The sequence below is a fragment of the Microcebus murinus genome, chromosome 8, assembly GCF_040939455.1.
Source record: "Microcebus murinus isolate Inina chromosome 8, M.murinus_Inina_mat1.0, whole genome shotgun sequence".
Classification (NCBI taxonomy): domain Eukaryota; kingdom Metazoa; phylum Chordata; class Mammalia; order Primates; family Cheirogaleidae; genus Microcebus; species Microcebus murinus.
The window spans coordinates 89,112,703-89,133,855 of record NC_134111.1 but is presented as its reverse complement, the minus strand read 5'-3'; the positions used below and the strand labels follow the sequence as shown (position 1 = coordinate 89,133,855).

The following is a 21,153-nucleotide window of genomic DNA, read 5'->3' as shown; positions in this document are numbered from 1 at the left end:
CCTGCCTCATATGCAAAGGTAAAACCTGCGTATCAGAGACATGGGGTCAAATGGCTCCTTGTATGTGCCACTGCTAGGGGAACTAAGTCAAGGGACGGCAGGGGCTGGGGAAGAGGTAAGCAGCAAGTGCTGGGTTAGGAAGGAGCATGGTTCCAGTGAAAATACCTTTCAGATGAAACTCTCCCACCTTGTGCCTCCCCCAGGTAAGAAAGTAGAACTTCTGGTTCAAGTGCTCAGGTCCTTCAAGGTCTCTGTATGTACAGTTCACTCAGTCAACATTTATTCAACACTCACTGTTCACTGAGTCTAGAGGGAGGTAGATTCTGTTATGTACAAGACTTTAGGCAGAGGTCTGACTGGAAGAATGGAAGCCCATCCTACAATTATTGAGCAACATGGCCTTAGGATTGGCAGGTATCTACCTGTTCTGTGGCCTTGAACCCAGTCAGTCCTGTGTTCCCTTAGGAAAACTGGGTTCAGTGGTGACTGCTCCTGAAATCCAGCTGCCAAGCCGCCAGACCCTGCTTGCTGGAGGGCAGAACACTAGACTTCTGTGTTGTGGGGAAACCACATCTCCTTCCACCCTCCCCATGGAATGTGTCCTTTGATATATAGACATGATTAACAGCAACTGGGATTATCTGGCCTCCTTCACTAGGGCCATGGGAAATTCACAAAGTTCACAGGACCTCTCACACCTCAGAGAAAGTCAACAGCTAAAGAGGTGACATATATGAGAGATAAGTCTAGAAGGCTGAACAAACAGCAATGTGAGGTCAGAAAAGGAAGACCTGGGGCTACTGGCTGTGTGGGTTTATGAATGGAGGTAAAGTCCCCAGTTTTCAAGACCTGAATGACATGAAATGGGCTCAACATGTTGTGGCCTCTCCTGCCTGTGTACTGAGGAAGCCAAAGGTTTCTGAAAGTGGTTCTTCAGGACAGGGGTGGAGGAGAGGGGAGGAGCGACCTAAGGAAATGAGGACCTTCAGAGGCACCCCCTCAATGACAGGACAGAGGACTTCTGGCTCAATTATGTTCAGTATGTTTTCTCCTCTTTAGCTACAACTCAACAATTGCACCAAGGCCCAAAACAAACCACACGTGGCTCTCTGAAAGTAGAAACCAAACCCTGCTTTATAAGGCTGGGTGGCCATCACTGGCTTCTCTGCTGAGATACGAGGTGCCAGACAGGCGGACGGGTGACAGGGGGTGAACCTTCCTCACCTTCTCCCCATCACCACCATCCCTCCAGCCCTCCAAATACCCATCTCTACAATGCAACCACTTCAAAAAATACTCTGATGAGGGGCAAGGTGGAGGGCAAAGTCAGGCTGGTCAGCAGGCTGGTTCCCATGAGGTAGCTGACGCTGGTGCTCCTTGGCAGAGGCTTGTGGAGAGAGGCCAGTTATAGGCTCACAGCAGCCATGAGGGAGTCACTGGATGACTGTGAAGTAGAAGAAGCAGAAAGTCTTGAAGTCTGCCCAGAGTACTTGACTGCAGGTGACAGTGACATTTGGGTGGAGAGGCTGGGCTCTCTGCTGGAATCCTCACTGTCCTTGGAGGAACTGGGTTTCCGGGGAAAAGGGGGAAGGTCAGCCTGAGTCTTCTTAGGCTTGGGTGTGGTCCCGTGTTCAGACAGCAGTGGGCTTCCCTCGGAGGAGCTGTGTTTTCTGAAGGGAACATGTGGGGAAAGAAGTGGCTGACACTTTAACTTGGGATTTGCCTTCAGAGTCTGGACCAGGCATTCAGAACATTATGGTGCTGTAGACCATAATGATACGAATATATTAATAACCATAAAAATATTTTATTTACCTGAAGACTTGAGCGCTATGTACAAGTTTGAATGTGGGTGAGGACAGGAGGGCTAAGGACTTCTAAACCTAGCAGGCATGGCTGCAAGTGGCAGCTTCAGCAAATGCTTCTATGCTCTAGCTTAGTTCCACTGGGCATACCAAGAACCACCAGGAAGAGGACAAGGTGGCTGTATACTCTGATACTCCCAACTACCCCCAGTTGGATAATGCTAACTCACTGCCACAGTCTGGGAAGAAAACTCCTCAAACTCACAGCCAGCAGCCCTTCCCTTGCCCAGGCAGACTCACCCCAGCTTGCCAGTCTCCGATTTGCTGAAGGCATTGAGCGCTACGTCACCTTTTGGGACGGTCGGAAGTGATGTCGGGAGAGACCACTAAGAGCAAAGGAAGCAATGAGGCCAAAAGGGCTAGGCAGAGGCAAGGAAGGAGTCTGGGGAATTGGGACTCTTTTTTCCAGCTCTACCTGACTGATTAGGGGCTCTCCCCCCTTCCCTACCCTTCAGGCATTGGCCCATGTGGGAAAAAGTCTTGGTTCTTTCCTGAATCAGACAAGAAGTTAAAGCCTACAAAGCACTGTTTTTTTTTTTTTTTGAGACAGAGTCTCACTTTGTTGCCCAGGCTAGAGTGAGTGCCGTGGCATCAGCCTAGCTCACAGCAGCCTCAATCTCCTGGGCTCAAGTGATCCTCCTGCCTCAGCCTCCCAAGTAGCTGGGACTACAGGCATGCGCCACCATGCCTGGCTAATTTTTTCTATATATATTAGTTGGCCAATTAATTTCTTTCTATTTATAGTAGAGACGGGGTCTTGCTCTTGCTCAGGCTGGTTTTGAACTCCTGACCTTGAGCAATCCGCCCACCTCAGCCTCCCAGAGTGCTAGGATTACAGGCGTGAGCCACCACGCCCTGCCGGCACTTTTTGATCCTTGAAAGAAAGGCACCCAGGGAATCCTGGAGGTAATTATTCCCTTGAAAGGAAAGGGTGATGAGACTCAGAGGCTGGGCCTAGAAGAGAGGTGAGAGAGTCTGTATCTACAACCCAACTCCTGCTGCACTCTTTTTTTTTTTTTTTTTTGAGACAGAGTCTTGCTTTGTTGTCCAGGCTAGAGTGAGTGCCATGGCATCAGCCTAGCTCACAGCAACCTCAAACTCCTGGGCTCAAGCAATCCTCCTGCCTCAGCCTCCCGAGTAGCTGGGACTACAGGCATGCGCCACTATGCCCGGGTAATTTTTTATATATATATATATCAATTGGCCAATTAATTTCTTCCTATTTATAGTAGAGACGGAGTCTCGCTCTTGCTCAGGCTGGTTTTGAACTCCTGACCTCAAGCAATCCGCCTGCCTTGGCCTCCCAGAGAGCTAGGATTACAGGCGTGAGCCACCATGCCCGGCCTCCTGCTGCACTCTTAAGGCAAAGGAGGGGGAGCCTGAGAAGGAGCTGTCCCCCAACACTGGCAGCACTCACCACTGGAGCAGAGTCAGAGACAACTCCTGTGTGGAATCCTTTGTAGCACCAACTCCGAAGCAGATCTACTCCTAGAACAAGATTAGCAGGGGTTGGGAGACTTAAGAGGGTGGAATCAGTTGGCCAATTCTTCTTTCCAGAGATGCCCATTTCTTGGTCTACTGAAATTTAATCTCTCACTATACACGGCCTCCTGAGGGCACATCACCTTTGAGCTTGTTGCCATGGTATTTCTGTTCCCACTGGGTGGTGAGAATGTTGAAATATCGTGGCTGCTCAAAAAAGCGGAGATAGCGAGAAGAGATCCGAGAAGGAAAAACTCGTTCAAATTGACCACGGCGAGAAAACTCATCTTCCATCTCAACCAGAATCCGAACATCATCTGGAGTCAGGACATCCAGCACAGATGCGTAGAAGTCCTATGGTCCAAGGAACAGGGAGGGAGAGAGTGTGACAGACAGTGTAAGCCGGAGGCAGAGAATCAAGAAGTTGGGAGACGGGCAGTGTGGCACTGGGGTTCTACAGCTCCAGAACTTTCATGGGACCACTATAGCAGCCTGGTGGGCCAGCTCTGTACCTCATCTGTTCCTAAGTCTACTGAATATAGCTGATGGGGAAACATAACTCTTATTTGGGGTCAGGGGAGCCACTGGGGCTAAGAGGTTAAGTGGTTTGTTGGATAAAGGCAAGATGGCGATCCAGCAACTCAGACTTGGCACCAGCCTTGGACCCGCCACTCTTCTAGCTGGCTCCCTCATCTGCTCGGAGAAGGCCAAGCCTCCCAGGTCTCACTCTACCTCCTAGGGAAAGAGACTCTGCAGGTCAGACCCAAGAATGGGCCAAAGCAGCATTATGCTAAGAGCAGTGATTCTTGAAAACATGATAAAGACAATCAACTCTCTCCCAGAATACCATCCACGCTAACAAATCTCTGCAAACCAACGAGATCACAGACCTGGGTTAAAAAACCCTATTCTAGAGAGAGGAAAAACTGGTTGCCTTAGGGTCCCAAATGTCTGACCAGGGAATCTTTCTGCTGGCATTGAGGGGGAAGACCAATCTCCTACCTGATCAGGGATTTTCTCTGTCAGATAATAGGCTTTTTTCATCTTCTGTGCAGTGAAATGCTCTGGAGTCATTTGACATTTGTCCCTGGGGGAGCTGGGCAGGCTAAGGCAAGGGGCAAGAGGTGGAAAAAAAGCAAAGGGTAGGGTCAGCAGCTTCACATCCTGAGGAAATATGGAGAGAAGGTCCAGCCCAGAAAGACACCCTTCTTAAGAGAAGACAAAGACACAGGAACCGATGTTTGTTACTTGAATAGATCAAACTAAACGGCACTCCACTGAACTAACAAAGTACGAAGTACCCTCTTTAGGTTGAATCTGAATTATGAGTAGAGAGGACCCTGGAATAAGCTAATTATTGTATACTTCAATTCAGTTCAATTCAGAGAATACTTACTATGTACCCAACTCTGCCCTACCCACTGCATGACCCTGGGTAAGGGACTTAACTTCTTCACACCTCAGTTTCATCATCCATGTTACTACAATTACTGCGATCACTACTGAGAGAGATACAAAGACGACTGAAGCCACGTGGTGGCATGTACCTGTAGTCACAGCTTCTTGCAAAGCTGAGGCGGGAGCCTAGGAGTTCAAGGACAGACTGAGCAACATAGCAAGACCTTGCCTCTAAAAAAACCCTGTCTTTTTTTTTTTTTGAGACAGAGTCTCAACTTTATTGCCCAGGCTAGAGTGAGTGCCGTGGCATCAGCCTAGCTCACAGCAACCTCAAACTCCTGGGCTTGAGCAATCCTTCTGTCTCGGCCTCCCGAGTAGCTGGGACTACAGGCATGCGCCACCATGCCCGGCTAATTTTTTCTATATATTTTTAGTTGGCCAATAAATTTCTTTCTATTTTTAGTAGAGATGGGGTCTCATTCTTGCTTGGCTGGTTTCGAACTCCTGACCTCAAGCGATCCGCCTGTCTTGGCCTCCCAGGGTGCTAGGATTACAGGCGTGAGTCACCACGCCGGCCAAAACCCTGTCTTTTAAAAGGAACCCCTGCCTCCAAGGAGCTTATACTATGGCAGGTGGACCGAGTCAAATGATCAATTAACTACAGGACAGAGCCAAACTTGAGTCTACAGGGTACAGTGGGGAAAGCAAGTTTTGTTATCAGGCAAATCAGGCTTTGAATTCCAGTCCTACCACTCTCTAGCTGAATGATCTTGGATGGGTTATTCAATCCCAGTGATCTTCAGTTTTCTCATCTGTAAACTGCAGATACTAATACTAACCTTACAAGGTTGTTGGGGGCTGGGCGAGGTGGCTCACGCCTGTAATCCTAGCACACTCTGGGAGGCCGAGGTGGGCGGATTGCTCGAGGTCAGGAGTTTGAAACCAGCCTGAGCAAGAGCGAGACCCCGTCTCTACTTTAAATATAAAGAAATTAATTGGCCAACTAATATATATAGAAAAAACTAGACGGGCATAGTGGTGTATGCCTGTAGTCCCAGCTACTCGGGAGGCTGAGGCAGAAGGATTGCTTGAACCCAGGAGTTTGAGGTTGCTGTGAGCTAGGCTGACACCACGGCACTCACTCTAGCCTGGGCAACAAAGTGAGACTCTGTCTCAAAAAAAAAAAAAAAAAAAAAAAAAAAGGTTGTTAGGAGGGTAAGTTATAGGTTTTTCCTTATACATCTCAGATACTAACTAAATATTAGCTCCTTCCCCTCAAAAGTGGTTCCAAGTGCTTTGGGGGGATGGAGGAAAAAGCCCAAACTGAGCTGGCTTCATGAAAATGTCTCGAGGGAGGCTTTCATGGATAGGTGAGGTTACAAAAGGTAGGTCTGGTTGAGGGGCATTTCAGGAGGAAAAAACCCCGTGAGCAGAGGAAAGAATACTATAGGGGAACAGCAAGAGGCAATGAATGTTTGAGAGAAGAGACTGGACTCATTGATCCTTCAGGATTCTTCCACTCTTGAAGTTTTGTAAGTGATCATTTGTCAGAGTACAGGAGCAAGGAAAAGGAATAGAGATGTACCTCAAAAAAGGAGGCTGGAACCTCAAATGTCCAGGTAAGGAGTTTAACATCTTGCTATGTTTCCCAGGCTGGAGTGCAGTAGCTATTCACAGGCATGACCATTATAGCACACTAGGGCCTTGAACTCCTGGCCTCAAGCAACCCTCCCAGCCTTAGCCTCCCAAGTAGCTGGGACTATAGGCATACCTCCATGCACCTGGCTAAGGGGTTGAAATTTGATTTCCAGGCACCGTGATTCCTCAGCAGGGGAGCAGTAAAACCAAACATACTTTCAGACAGTGGTGTGTGGGTAGACTGTAGGAGACTAAGCAGCAAAGGCCCAAGCAAGAGGGAATGCCCAGAAGCCATTTCCTCCCAGAATCACACAGGGCTGTTCATGCTGCCAGTCAAGCCTCACGGAAGCAAAGAGGCTGACCTGGTGGTGGAGCTGCTAGAGCTGCTGAGGCTGGAAATGACTTCCTCTGTACTGGGCAGGACAAAACCTGCCAGGTTCAGAAGGTCACGGATCATCTGGCCTTTGATGCTGATGTCCAGTGGAGAGTTGGAGTGGAGGCTTGAGGGAAAAGATGCAAAAAGTGGTCAAAGCAGCATTCCAGAACAGTTTCTGGAATGCAAATCCTTAAGATAATGGCAAACAATGAGTAAATGCATAAACACACAGACCATGAAGGGAAAACACAAGTTTTCATGCCCAAGTCAGGCTAGCTCCCTTTACTCCCTTGGCTTCCCTAGGATGAAAGATGCTCAAACATTCAAACGCACGGTCATCCCTGTGAGGGTCTCTTGCTCCAAAGAGAGCGAATAACCTCACTCAGGGTAGTAGAGTTGTCCATGACTTTGGTCTGCTAGAGCAGCAGTCCCCAACCTTTTTGGCACAAGGGACTAGTTTCATGGGAAGATAATTTTCCCATGGATGGGGGGTAGTGAGGGACAGTAGAGCTGAGGTGGAGCTCAAGTGGTGATGCAAGTAATGGGAGAGTGGCTGTAAGTGCTCCCTGCTGCTCACCTCCTGCAGCGTGCCACCCCCTTCCCCTTCCTAAGTTTCATGTAAGACAATTTTCCCATGGTGGCCTGGTCCCTAACAGGCTGTGGATCAGTGGTCTGCTGCCCAGGGGGTTGTATACTACCCAGTGCTAGAGGAAAGCAAGTGGTAGGTATCAACTAGAAAAGAACAACATTTAACAACCTCTCTCCATTCTCAAAGATCCTTAAGATAATGGCAAACGATGAGTAAATGCATAAACACACAGACCATGAAGGGAAAACAACACAAATTCTATTGAAGGAAAGATCTTCCCAAAGACTAGAGTGGCAATGGGGATCATGAGAATACAGGAAGGACTGATTCTACTCTGAGTGTCCTGAGAATATCACCTACCTTGGGGAAATGTTGACTTCCAGGACCCAGGGCTTGAGGTTCTCGTCCAGCATGATGTCGAAACCAAAGAGCTCGTGGCAGCTATAGGGCTGCCGCACATACATCTTGAGCAGGTTAGTCACGTACGGCTCTGACCTAGTCATGCGGATGGGGAAGTATTCGGCTTAGTTCTTCTCAGGGGGCCCTACTCAGAGCTATCCTGCTAATCGAGTTGCCCACAGATAGGTGGCAGAAGCAACACAGGGAAGGTGGTTCTCAAGAGATGCCTCTGACCAGCTCCTGGGGATAAGTTTAGTAGATGAACAAAACTTAACTCCATCTACTTCCTCCTATTCCCTATCCTCAAAACTGAACCACAGGCCGGGCGCGGTGGCTCACGCCTGTAATCCTAGCACTCTGGGAGTCCGAGGCGGGAGGATCACTCGAGGTCAGGAGTTTGAAACCAGCCTGAGCAAGAGCGAGACCCTGTCTCTACTATAAATAGAAAGAAATTAATTGGCCAACTAAAAATATATAGAAAAAATTAGCTGGGCATGATGGTGCATGCCTATAGTCCCAGCTACTCAAGAGGCTGAGGCAGGAGGCTTGCTTGAGCCCAGGAGATTGAGGTTGCTGTGAGCTAGGCTGATGCCCCGGCACTCTAGACCGGGCAACAGAGTGAGACCCTGTCTCAAAAAAATAAAAAAAATAATAAAAAATAACTGAACTACAGCATGATCAAAACCTGGAGCAGAGCAACGTGGAGGCCAAAGAGAAAGGAGGGGTTCAGGGGCAGGTCCCATACTCAGAGTGGGAGTGTGACTCACGAGATGATGGTTTTGACAACAACATCTTTTATCTTCTCCCAGATGGCATCGCTATTGACTCCTTTCTGGTTCAGGTAGTTCCACAAAGCTTTCAGTGCCCTGCAGGGGGAATATTCGGGGTTATATTCTAGGAAAGAGTGATGAAGAAGAAAAAGAAAAAGGAACAAGAGGCCTAAAGGTATTTTCTTATCTTTTCCTTTGACATTTTTAATTGAGATGAACTTGGTTACAAACAGATCAATTCTGAACTGACAAGAGTTTATGTAATCCTTCACTCATCATCCCCTGAATCTGGGCCTAAGCCCCAGAACCCTATACTCCTTCCTCTAAGCCTTCACTGGACTGGGTCACTCTGCCCTCAGTACCATTTATGTCCCTGGCAGGCTGTTTCATCTCCGTTGGCCTGGTATTCAGCATTCTTTTTATTGACACTGTAGTTGGTCAGGTGCATGAACTTATTGCCAAGGCTCTTCATGGAAGGGGAATACCTGAAAGTGTAGAGAAGACAGGTAGAGGTAAGATGGTGAGAACACAGATGGAACACATCTGTGGAACACAGATGGAACCTGGGGCCTCAAGGCCTTTAAAAGGATTTGTTGTGTAAAATTTGGATTTGGTCGAGGGGCTGCACTCAAAGATCTGAAGAGCCACATGTGGCCCTGAAGCCACAGGTTCCCCAAATTCCCAGAAGGTAAAGGACATGTGCACAGATCTTCTCAGATCCACAAGGGCCTAAGAAGTATATCTGTTGGCAAAGTTCTAGAAAACCACATCTCAACTCATCTCTTATAACCATGTCAGTCCTGCAAGAAGACCCTCCCCAGACTCAGTGAAGTAGAGAACCTCCTTACTTCCTATTTCCTATTTTCCCCCTTGCCAACAAAAACTACCAAAATATTTATTATTTTTCTGTGTTGTGTCCTCTAGTTTCCCTCCCTCTGGGGAAAATAAATTCCCAATACTGTCAGGGTGACACCTCCCCACTATCACATACTTGCAACTGGCAAAGCGGACAAGTCCATCCGAAAAGAGGTAAATCCGTAGAGGATCGTAGGAAGTGACGTAAACATAGATCCGCAGATCAAACTTGCTGCCACTGATGAGGTAGGGTTTGTGCAGATACCTACATAGGGGAAAGGCCAGCTTCTCATCCAGCAGGATGACAGGGCTCAATGGGTAACTGAGTCAATGCAGAAGCCAGCTAACAACCCCTAAGATAAAGACCTAAAACAGTTGGCCAAGGAAGGTCTTTGGCTAGGAGGACAAAGGGCAGAAGAACATTGTAAGAAGGAAACCTTGAGGCCAAGGAGGCAGGAAGATGAGAAGAGACAGGCTCACCGCTGTACCAGGAGGGGCCTTCGCTTAGGGAGCTGACTCCACTTGTGAATGACCTGGATGCCAATGCCTCGAGCTGATGCTGGCTAGAAGGCAAGTGGAAAAGAGACAAGATTTGCTCTGAGCCCAAAACTCTGTTGTTTTCCTACTCTCAAGCCCATAGTCTCCTGCCCACTGTGATCCACTCACTGGCTTCACAATCCACTTTTGGCGGCTGCTGCTCTCCCAGGCTTTGCGCAGGAGCTTGGCATCCTGGGGCAGGATAAAGGACTGGGGGAAGAAACTGAACTCCTTCTTGCCAAAGCGGTTCTGCATTCGGGACAGATTCCGCCACAGCCGGTCCTTCCTCCCAATCTGGAATGAACCTGGGAAGTGGTTTAGCTATAGAAGGGACAAAGGATGAGAGCCGAGGGAGGGCAAAGGTGAGACCACGAGGAAGATGGTAAGACTCAGTACCATTCCAACTTTCTTAGCAACATTCCAAGCTCCTATTTCATCTTGTTGTCACCACCCTAATGGTCCTTAAGTACCCAACAGCTGAGCATGCACCAAAAGATGATTAAAACACAAACAAAACACAATAGTGATTGAAACAAACATGGTAATCATCTTAAGTGCAAAGAAAAAGCTGTTATATCTTTTCCCTTGACAACCTAAGGGTCAAGGACAGGAAAGCATCTGACCTTTAGTAGATGTAGGGACAAGAGACTAATTCATTCCAACATGAGACCAGAAGTCCTCTTACATCACATACTCAGCTTGTGGGAATGGAGACAATGTGTGTGGTTACAGGGGAAACAATAAACTGAAAACAGACAATGTATCCAGAACACACCAGAAGGAAAAATGTCCTTGAGAGGATGCAACTGCCCAAGACAGTGCAGCTGAAGTAGAGATGTTCATGATCTGCTAGAGTCTTACACTGCACTCTCCCCTCCTGTACTTTTTCCTCAATAAACTTCCCTGACTTTTCTATCATTTTCCTCTTCCTGGCCTAGTCCAAAGTCCAGGGGAACAGCTCCTCAAAAAGGGCCCCTACCTTCTGATGCTCTCGAATGGATCGGAAACAAGGAGACTTCATGTGGTGACCCCAGCAGCCCAGCCAGTCATCATTTCCTACAGAAGGCACAGCAGGGAGTCAGTCCCCAGGACAGAAAGAGGCCCAGAGGCCCCAGAAATACCACTGGCCCTGGGCACAGCTCCCAGACTGGGTTTTTGAAGAGTTGCCATGGAGCTGGGCATGGGGCCAGGGATAGAACAATGGCTTTCTGTCTCCCCATTTTGAGCAACAGGATAAACCCAGAGGACCTTCAGAGCTATGCCCTCCCCTATGAGGTTGGAAATTTCAGCACATGGTCCCCAGCTGCCCCCACATAGCAGGAAGTATCTAGGGCTCTCCTGCTACCCAAAGTCCATCTACTGGGGCAAAGAGGACAGGCTCCAAGTAAGGCAAGTGACTTACTCTTGCTAATTTTGAAGTGAGACCGCCCAATGGTCTGCTTGACAATGTTGGGGGTCACTGTGCTCATCTTCCACCGGAGGAGCTTTCTCTGCTCCCAGGGAAGTTTCTCCACTGGGGAGAGGTGGGAGATGGGGCATGGAGAAGAAGAGAGTCATGGTGAGGAGACAAAGCAGAAGGCACTGCTGCCCATCCTCCCTTAGGCTGGTTACGTCACCAACTATTGTTCCAGATCAGGTTTCACAGAAGCACACTTGGGGAAGAAAGGGAGCTATGCAGAAATGACTAACAAACAAAGGGGAGATTGAAAGGAGGAAAGTGACCAGGTTAGAGGGCATGAACCAAGCATGAGATCACAAGGCTGAGGAGGGTCAGTTGAAAGACAGATAAGAAAATGCTTACATTAGTGTTATAAGCAGGTGTGACAATAGCCACAACACCCATTCTGGAAACCCCTCCCACCTACTATCATCTCCTCCCAACTTAACTAGCATCCCTCTCCTGGGAGCTCTTCTGGGCTCTGACACTTGGCCAGGTTTACCTCTCTCATCCTGAGTGCCAAAATAGATGGTCGGGGGCACGTTGGGGAAGAGACTATAGGTAAGAGCTGGTCGGACAACTTTCTCATGATTGGAAAGGGGTTTGGTCAGACTTTCCACACAGCTCCTAAAATGAAAAACAAACATGCAGTAGAAAAAGGGAAAGCAACAGCCCTGAAGTGTTGCTACTGCTATATACAATTTCTTTCCAAGTGCTGTCTTTTACACTAAGATTCTAAAAAGATAATTGCTCAATAATTATGTTAGAAATACTAATCCATAAGGTGCTAGGGCTAACCTACACACAGCTGCACCATTAAATATCATCTAAAGACATGGTTTTCTAATACTTTATATCATAATATAGCTCTAATATTTCCTGTGACAAGCCACTGGCCAGGGAAATCCCTGAAAAGAGTGGTTCTGAGAGGGGGAAATGAGTTTGGGTGGATACCAAAAGAAGAATATGCTACACTAAGACTAAGAAATAAACGAAGAGAGAAAAAGAACGATGTGGATAATTATAAAGGAAGGGCACAAAAGATCTGAGAAGAGGTGTAAAGATTTTTAAAAAGAAAAGGGCCTACATTAAGAGATTGATGTTATTGGTTCCCTAGTTAGAGATGAACATCACTCAGACTCCACCAAGGGCAGTCAATAAAATAATCTGGATTAAAGCTAGAGAATTCCTTACATAATTTCTTATTACTAAAGTTAATGTCAGTCTTATTTCCCAATATAAAATTTACCTCATGAGGGAGAAAAAGAACATTTTAAAAAGATCCAATTAGTGGTATATCTAAGTCATAACTGATTCTGATATTAATAGTAGCACACATTTATAGTGCAAGGTGGCAATTACCCTAACGTAGATGGCCTAAAGGACTAACAATTTACCTCAAACAATGTTTCTTCATTAATTGGTTATTAATTTTTAAAATATTTCCTGAAATAATTTGCCTTTTACTTGACCAGTTTCTTGGAGCCTATGCACCCAAATTGCAGCCTAAGAAACAAGGTATTGCTTTTAAGTCTAACTGATGAGATACGTTTCTGGTCCCCCATGGCTATTCTAAATAGGGACTATTCTAGTCCCTATTCTAAAACTAAAGTAGCAAACATAAAAATTTGTTCAAAATACTTTAGGAGGCTGGGCGCAGTGGCTCACACCTGTAATCCCAGCACTCTAGGAGGCCAGGTGGGAAGATCGCTTGAGGTCAGGAATTTGAGACCAGCTTGAGCAAGAGTAAGACCCTGTCTCTACTAAAAATAGAAAGAAAATAGCTGGGCGTGGTGGCACACGCCTTTAGTCCCAGCCACCTGGGAGGCTGAGGCAGGAGGATCACTTGAGCCCAGGAGTTTAGGTTGCTGCTAGACTGATGCCATGGCACTCTAGCCTGGGCAACAGAGCAAGACTCTGTCTCAAAAAAAAAAAAAGAGAAAGAAAAGAAAATGCATTAGGGGTTCTCAGGGCATTAATGACTTGGGTAGTTAATCCCCTTATAATCTCAAAGAGACAGAAAATGGGCATTTACCAATGATCTACATAACCAACACTCACCGAGAGATCGCTGCCACCGACTCGCTGGGGGAGACAGCACTTAATGAGGAGCACTCTGAGTCTCCTGGGGGAGGAAGATCAGAGAAGTTCCAACTGGAAGAGGCTGCCACACAAACTCACCAAGACTAGTCAGCTGTTCCTTGAACATCCTGGGCTCAACCCTTCTTGTGGAGCCACAAGCACCACCCTGCTGCCTTGCTCTGCCTTCCTTGAACTCAACAGCAGCAGGGAGAAGGCAAGGCCAGAGGGACAGGATTAGAGATTAAAGTCCCTCACAAGTCACTACCCCCCTTAAGACCTCCCAAAGCAAATGATTAATATAGTTGGTAACGTGAGTCAAGGACCTGAAACACAATCATTAGCCCCTTCCCTAGCGGGCCATGACCAACCTCTAGTTGGAAGTGAAAAGGTTCCCTACTCACCCTCCTCTTCTTCATTCTCATCATTGCTACAGCAGTCTTCCAAACTATCTATTAGTTCTTCTTCTACATCTTCAGTCTCAGCCTGGTCTGACCGGAGGTCAGTAGTAGAACTAAAAGAAAGAAAGAATCATGGCCCCAGCCCAGCCAATTCTGTAAGAGGTCACAGTTAGATTCTCATTCTTTCATCATCATCTCTCAGTATTTGTCTCTTCCCCATTACCAATCTGCTATCTCTTGCCTGGACCTCACAACTCATTTGTCTTGCCCTCAAAGCTTAGTTCTAGCCATAGTTCCTCAATCTTACATCCTCCATTTTGCAAAAAAGTACTGTTTTCCACTTTCTTTGATGTCCCTCAGCATGTAAGTACAAAATCCTACATACAAAAAGCCATCAATGAATATCTGGTAATTGACTTCAAATGTCCCTAGGCCGCTCTCTGGCAACTCAGAACAAGGCCTTAGTATATCAAGTTTCCAGAAAAACAAGACACAAGAGAAGAAACCAACTATGTATATGCCCTAATTATGAATGTCATCATATCAAGAATGATTGGAAACCTGATCTGGCTTGGAAAAAGTAGGAAAGCCACAAGCCCCAATATTGGGTGTTTGTAATTCTTATTTCTCTCCTGGTTATAACTTAAAACAGGGGTCAGCAAACTTTTTCTCTAAAGGACCAAGTAGTAAATATTTTCAGTTTTACAATCTTTCACAACTAAACTCCACTGCCACAAGAAAGCAGCCATAGACAATAGTAAATGAATGGACAAAGCTGCATTTTAATAAAACATTATTTATAAAAGCAGGTGACAAGCAGGATTTGGCTTGCAAGTTATAGTTTCCTGACCTCTGCCCTAAAGTGAAAACCAAAACTTCTAGGGCAGCTAAATGATAAAACCAACCTTCAGGGGTACAAAGTAAGTGCCACCAAATTACAGTACATATATTCTACTGCTCTAAATGAACTAAAAACAACCTCCAACTTACCCAGTATCCCTAAGAGGTGGGTCCAGCTGCCTGGCTTCCTCAGACCCCTCCTGCCCAGACTGGCCCAGATGGATAGAAGAGAGGTGGGTGGCCACGTCGGCTACACCAAGGGGCTGAGGGGGAAAAGGAAGAAGTGGAGCTTTGTCTTCTCCAAGTGGTGAAGGGTCAATTACAGATCCACAGTCAGGGCTGTGGTTGAGCCCATTGGCATGTGAGGCAAGGAGGTGAATGCTGATACGTTTGGTACAGAAGACTGGACTGTCCAACCCCAAGGTGTCTGAGGCACCAGGAAGGATCCTACCGTCTGATCCAGCATCCTCCTGAGGAAACTGCTGGCCTACCCCAGGTTTCCACCACCTGTTCCTGTTGTGGAGGTTCCACTGGAAGCTGGGGTTCACAAAACAAGACTGTTCAAGCTGGTAGCCTTGCCTTGGCATCTTCTCAAAGCCTTTTGAAGTCAACTTCCTCACAGCCTCAGTGAACCGAATCTCTTTAGTTGGAGCCTGGGAATCAGAGCTGTCCTTCAGGCCACAGGGATGTGACTCTGCCCTTGTAGCTAAGTTTTTCCGGCTGTACCGGGAAGAGGCAACACTGGTGGTGGATGTGCTGAGGGAGCTAGGGGTAGACAAGGTGATATGAGTAGTGGCATCATCTAGGACAGTGCCAGTGCTCTTGGGCACCTTATGGTCAACAGGCTGGGGTACACAGTCTCCAGTACCCCCTGAATGATGCCAGGAAACCCGCTGGATCTTGGGGGAGGATGCTGGCTTCAGGCTCTCTGTGGCCTGTAATAAAGGCACTTTAGTGCTAGTGCTGTTTGGCCGCATGAAGGAATTGTTATTCAGCATGGGCTTGTAGGAGGAGGACAGTGGAGACGAGATCTTCCCTGAGAAGGCAGAGGCCACGCTCTTCCCTGAAGGGTTTTCGCCAGCTGCTGCCAAGGAGAGGTATGGTTCTGTGGATGGGGATGCCATGGGCTGGGCCGTGGGGAAGACCATGGAAGAAGTGGCCTTACTGGCAGTGAGGTTGAGAGGGAGGCTCTTTTGAGGGAGAGAAAAAGGTCTTTTTTCCAATGAACTTGAACGCAAGCAGAACGACTCCAGCTGCTGGTATGGCTTGTGTCTATAGTTGGAACGGCGGTACAGCACGGTATTGCTGAAGAAGTCTGGAAGAGAGTGCAGGTAACAGGAACTGCTGTGGCCTGCAATGACAGCTGTGGTCCCAGAACTACATAAAGTGCCAGGGCAAAAGAAATATGCTGGCTTGGGTGGGACACCCAAGAGGCCTGGGCTCGACCCTGCTGATAGCGTACCCACGTGCTTCTTTTCCAGCTTCCAGATTGGCTTCACCTGCTGATGGGCCTGAGACCAAACTTTGCCCCCAGAGAGTTTTTCAGGTGGTGGGGCAGGCACTGTGCCTGAGGGACCACTCTGCTTGAAGCTGTTTCCCCGGCAGAGGCCAATATTGTAGTGCTCTGTTCTTGCTGAGGCCATGAGGGGCCCACATCATAGCCACATGGCCTCACGGCCAGGCTCAGGTAAGGTGTCACGCACCTCCAGTAGTAGCAGCTGCATTCTTGAAGTCCATCAGTCTGAAGGGGAGAGAAATGATTGTGAACATTTAGTGCCAGGAGGACGGACATCACGCCACAGTGGTCCTCAAATAAGCAACAGTCCCACTTCAGCATTTCTTGGGCAACCAAGTCTTGGTTATCATTTGGTGCCCTGGGGGAAGAACACTAGATTTCCAGAGAGTTTCAGTGGTCTTCTCAGTGCCATCACATGATCAAAGTGGGCTTCATCAAAGACCAAGATTTAAAGGTGCCACCGTCCTGAGGCTGGTCATATGTCCTCCCTTTCTCACTCAGAAAATTTCCTCTCTCCAAAGAAGGGTATATCTTTCTGTCTCATCATCCATGACTTTACATGAGTGGCTATCTTCCCTCACCTCAAAACCAATGTGGCTAAGAATAAGGCAAGTTTGGAAGTGACAGAGAAACCTGCTGATGGCTTCCTCCTCACCACCAATTCTGAAAGACCAAAGATTATCTGAGAATACATTTTATATCTACTGCTACCTAAACCAACTCTCAGATGCCTCTGATCTGCTTGTCACAATTAAGCATGACAAGTTCAGACAGGAGCAGACAGTGTCCCTGCTAACCCTGGAGTTTATTCTGGAGCTAACACAGCAATTTCATCTCTTCAAGAGTCTTGCTAACTATACAGACTCAAATTCCATCCTGTGTGTTGGTGGGGGAAAAAAAGAAAGAAAACAGAACTAAATACCAATATTATTTTTACTTAAAATGACTTCATTTCCAGCAGCCACGAAGGGATAGCAGAGTTCAGGGAGCAGAAGACAGAGGCAAGACAAAGAGGAGAGCTTTCTTTACTCCAAAGCTTCAGTTTGGGCTGATCTCTCCTACGTCTTCTCATTCGATGTTTCCTTTAAGGCAAAACTTCTGAACAAGCCTTGTAGCTCTGGGACACAAACAGCTTATTCAGCATGGTCACTTACTTTCTAAATTGAATTCACAAAATATTCTCCAGTTTTTACAACTGCAGGGAAAGGTGGACCTGCTTTCATGGCAGCATCCAGGGGAAAATACCAAAACTGGTCTCTAAGAAGTCATTCATCAGGGATAATTCTGAATGGATTCCTGACACCTTCATCAGGTGTTTTCAGAGTAGCCAGGGAGAAGAAATTAACAGAGTGTTTTTTTTTTGAGACAGAGTCTCACTCTATTGCCCAGGCTAGAGTGAGTGTTGTGGTGTCAGCCTAGCTCACAGCAACCTCAATCTCCTGGGCTCAAGCGATCCTCCTGCATCAGCCTCTCAAGTAGCTGGAACTACAGGCATGTGCCACCATGCCTGGCTAATTTTTTGTATGTATATTTTTAGTTGGTCAATTAGTTTCTTTCTATTTTTTTAGTAGAGATGGGTCTCGCTCAGGCTAATTTTGAACTCCTGACCTTGAGCAATCCACCCGCCTCAGCCTCCCAGAGTGCTAAGATTACAGGTGTGAGCCACCGCGCCCGGCAACAGAGTGTTTTTTAGTCCAGTTACATTGAAAACACAAAACTAGGGAGAGGATCTTGTATTTTGATAAGAGAATAATGTCCAAGAAAGATCTAAGCTTGCCACCTACAGCTACAGGAATGGACAACACCAACAGAACAACTGCAGAAGCCTCATGAAATCATCCTCTTTTCCTGCAAAAGTTGACCTACTTTCTCAAAGAGAGCACAAAAAACTCACAATGCATCACTGCCAATATTCAAAATCACAGTGGGCTAAAAATAGCATATGCTGAAACTAGATTTTGAGGCCAGTAATCTCAAAATGAGGTGACAGAAAATGGACCTCCACATAAGTTCAAACCACAGAAATACCATGAGGGAACAATTATACTGTGCACTTATGGTAGAGAAGGATCCACAAAGGGAAGAGTCAACTCCTTCCCATGATTTTACGAGACTGTGTGAGTGTGAATGTGTGTGCTGTGTGCATTCAACAGATTCACAGTCCTGACTCACCTTAACCCTGTTTCAGGAATCTACAACTTGCCCCACAAATGCAACACAACAGACACACCAAAATGATGGAGGAAAATCGCTAAGGAAATGAAAGCTCCAGCTGGTATCCCCTTGAAAACAACCCTGCTAGTGACTCTCCATGTGCATCAAGCCATCTCAGACCTTCATGCCTTTATAATTGCTAGTTCTTGAAGAGCTTTCACTCTCTGTCACCTGACTTGAAAAAATCAGCTCAAACTTCACCTTCTCCAGGTAGTGTTTCCTGATGCCTCAGTTTGAATAAGGATTCCTCACTTCTGTGCATGCCACCATCATTGTTCACATCACATTAGCTTTAATAATGAACTAACTCATTTGACTAGGGGCAAAGAGCATGTTTCCCTCCCGCTGATGTCCCCAGTACAATGTCTGACCCACAGTAAGTGCTCAATATTCTGATGATTAAATAAACTTAGAAAAGTATGGTAAATGAAAGGGTAACAAACTAATGCTTATGAATGCTAGTTTGGGCACCTAATGAACGTCAGGTACCATGCTAAACATACATTGCCTATATTATCTTCATTTAATCCTAAAAAAACTCTTACATTCAGTTTATTGATGATGAAGCCAAACTCAGGAAAGTGAAGTAACTTTTCTATAATTTAACAACCAATGGGTAGTGGTGCCCAGATTAAAACTCAAGTTTATCTGACTCCACACTGTCTCTCAAACAGAATGAAACACATATTTAGACACTATCCCCTCCATTATCTCTAACCTTTGGGTCCAAGACAAAAGCCAGGTTCGAAACAGTCTTCCATTGTTTATACTAAGGCCCTTCATGGGTGAAGTGCCTAAGAACACACCGCTGCCTTCTCATCAACACTGCGGCCAATTCTACTCTCCCTTGTAGCCACAGGCACCCACTACACAGCACCTGCAGGCTGGAGAAGGGAACCCCTTCTCCTGCTCAATGTTTGCCTCACGGCATCCCACCATATGAATCCTCAGTGCCAAGAACACTGAACACAAGTGGCCCGACACTCAGTTGGCTTGACTTTTAATCCAAATGAGGAAGAGGGAAACTAAGGATACACACTCATGCTCCCCTGAAGCTGCAGGTGGTCTGCTCCTAGGCTGCATGAGAAGCGAGCCCCCTGGGCAAGCTCCAGGGTAGAGTAAATTCTCTTCTGACTAATGGGATTCCAGATCTCATGTCTCTGCAGGGGTCATTTCCCCCTTCTTGTCTCTTCTCAGAGTCCCCATGATGTACAGGATGGCAACCTGGAGAAGGGCCACCTGTCTTTCTAAAGAAATATGTCTGGACTCAAGGGCCAAGCAAGTGAGAGAATGTTTTTGTAATTCTCTTTCTGGGAAACAGCTCCATAGCTAGTAAGAGATACCCAGGCTTGTCTAAGATGGCTAAGGAAGTGCCAAGGAAAGACAAATTTGTCATGTCAAATACTCTGCAGAGAGTAGCTTCAGGAAAAAGTAGCCGGGTGTGGTGGCTCACACCTGTAATTCTAGCACTCTGGGAGGCCAAGATGGGTGGATAGCTCAAGTTTAGCTCAAGGTCAGGAATTCGAAACCATCCTGAGCAGGAGCAAGACCCCATTTCTACTATAAATAGAAACAAATTAATTGGCCAACTAAAAAATATATAAATAAAAAATTAGCCAGGCATGGTGGTGCATGCTTGCAGTCCCAGCTACTTTGGGAGGCTGAGGCAGAAGGATCATTCGAGCCCAGGAGTTTGAGGTTGCTGTGAGCTAGCCTGAGGCCACAGCACTCTAGAATGGACAACAGAGTGAGACTATGTCTCAAAAAAAAAGAACACGAAGTAAACAATATCACTCACAACAGTATCACATACAAATGTTCCAACCTGGTTTCAGTGTTTTGGGTTCAGAAGTAGTACCTAGTTCAGACATGAAAACAATGGTTGCTAAAAGCAACTTCCTTCTTTTTCCTTATAGAGATTCCTGATGAAATCAAAAACCTCATGTGATGGGGAAGTTCTTTTTTTGAGGCAGCTAAAACACTGAGGCAGCCCTGGTTCCAGGCCCCTTGACTGCTGTCACAAGTCATCTTTTCCTATATACTGCTCATTGTCCCACAGGAATACAAGTGACAAACTTAAAAAATCTTCAGAAGGTCCAAAATCTAAGAAGTAGGCCGGGCGCTGTGGCTCACGCCTGTAATCCTAGCTCTTGGGAGGCCGAGGCGGGCGGATTGCTCAAGGTCAGGAGTTCAAAACCAGCCTGAGCAAGAGCGAGACCCCGTCTCTACTATAAACAGAAAGAAATTAATTGGCCAACTGATATATATATATAAAAAATTAGCCGGGCATAGTGGCGCATGCCTGTAGTCCCAGCTACTCGGGAGGCTGAGGCAGAAGGATCACTCGAGCCCAGGAGTTTGAGGTTGCTGTGAGCTAGGCTGACGCCACGGCACTCACTCTAGCCTAGACAACAAAGTAAGACTCTGTCTCAAAAAAAAAAAAAAAAAAAAATCTAAGAAGTAGAGGAAATGAGAAATTGTTTCAAAAGCTAACACACTGAGAATAGTGAGTTCTGCCACAAGTCAAAGTCCGGAGAGGTAAATAACGTCAAGCACCAGACCCAATAGACAGCACACAGTCAAAGGACAGTTTTTGGCAAGGACACCAAACTATCCCCTGTGGTATAATCTAGACTCCTGAGACAATGTCTGGGAGATCTTTCTCCCAGCCTCACTTGAATTTCTAAGTGTACTGTAATGATACAAACTTTGTGCATATGTGTGTCTTTAGGATCTAAAAGACAGGCTTGCCCATC

General features: G+C 46.7%; 1 protein-coding gene across 3 annotated transcripts in view; it reads right to left on the bottom strand.

Annotated features, from left to right (window-relative positions):
• Positions 1-1,116: 1,116 nt before the first annotated feature.
• Positions 1,117-21,153, bottom strand: part of TTLL4 (tubulin tyrosine ligase like 4) — a 37,551-nt gene continuing 17,514 nt past the window's right edge. For 2 of the 3 annotated variants that reach the window (XM_012740272.3, XM_076005951.1), the window contains 18 exons: positions 14,818-16,408; positions 13,831-13,940; positions 13,409-13,472; positions 11,850-11,974; positions 11,312-11,422; positions 10,889-10,965; positions 10,039-10,230; positions 9,853-9,935; positions 9,509-9,637; positions 8,880-9,002; positions 8,515-8,613; positions 7,709-7,843; positions 6,746-6,883; positions 4,350-4,452; positions 3,491-3,701; positions 3,283-3,353; positions 2,106-2,191; positions 1,117-1,670 (listed from right to left, as the gene is read on the bottom strand). In XM_012740272.3, the coding sequence (XP_012595726.2) occupies positions 1,406-1,670; positions 2,106-2,191; positions 3,283-3,353; positions 3,491-3,701; positions 4,350-4,452; positions 6,746-6,883; positions 7,709-7,843; positions 8,515-8,613; positions 8,880-9,002; positions 9,509-9,637; positions 9,853-9,935; positions 10,039-10,230; positions 10,889-10,965; positions 11,312-11,422; positions 11,850-11,974; positions 13,409-13,472; positions 13,831-13,940; positions 14,818-16,310 (3,615 nt within the window). In that variant the 5' untranslated portion in view covers positions 16,311-16,408 and the 3' untranslated portion in view covers positions 1,117-1,405. The remainder of the gene's footprint in view (positions 1,671-2,105; positions 2,192-3,282; positions 3,354-3,490; positions 3,702-4,349; positions 4,453-6,745; positions 6,884-7,708; positions 7,844-8,514; positions 8,614-8,879; positions 9,003-9,508; positions 9,638-9,852; positions 9,936-10,038; positions 10,231-10,888; positions 10,966-11,311; positions 11,423-11,849; positions 11,975-13,408; positions 13,473-13,830; positions 13,941-14,817; positions 16,409-21,153) is intronic. The other variant, XM_076005952.1, reaches the window with a different exon arrangement.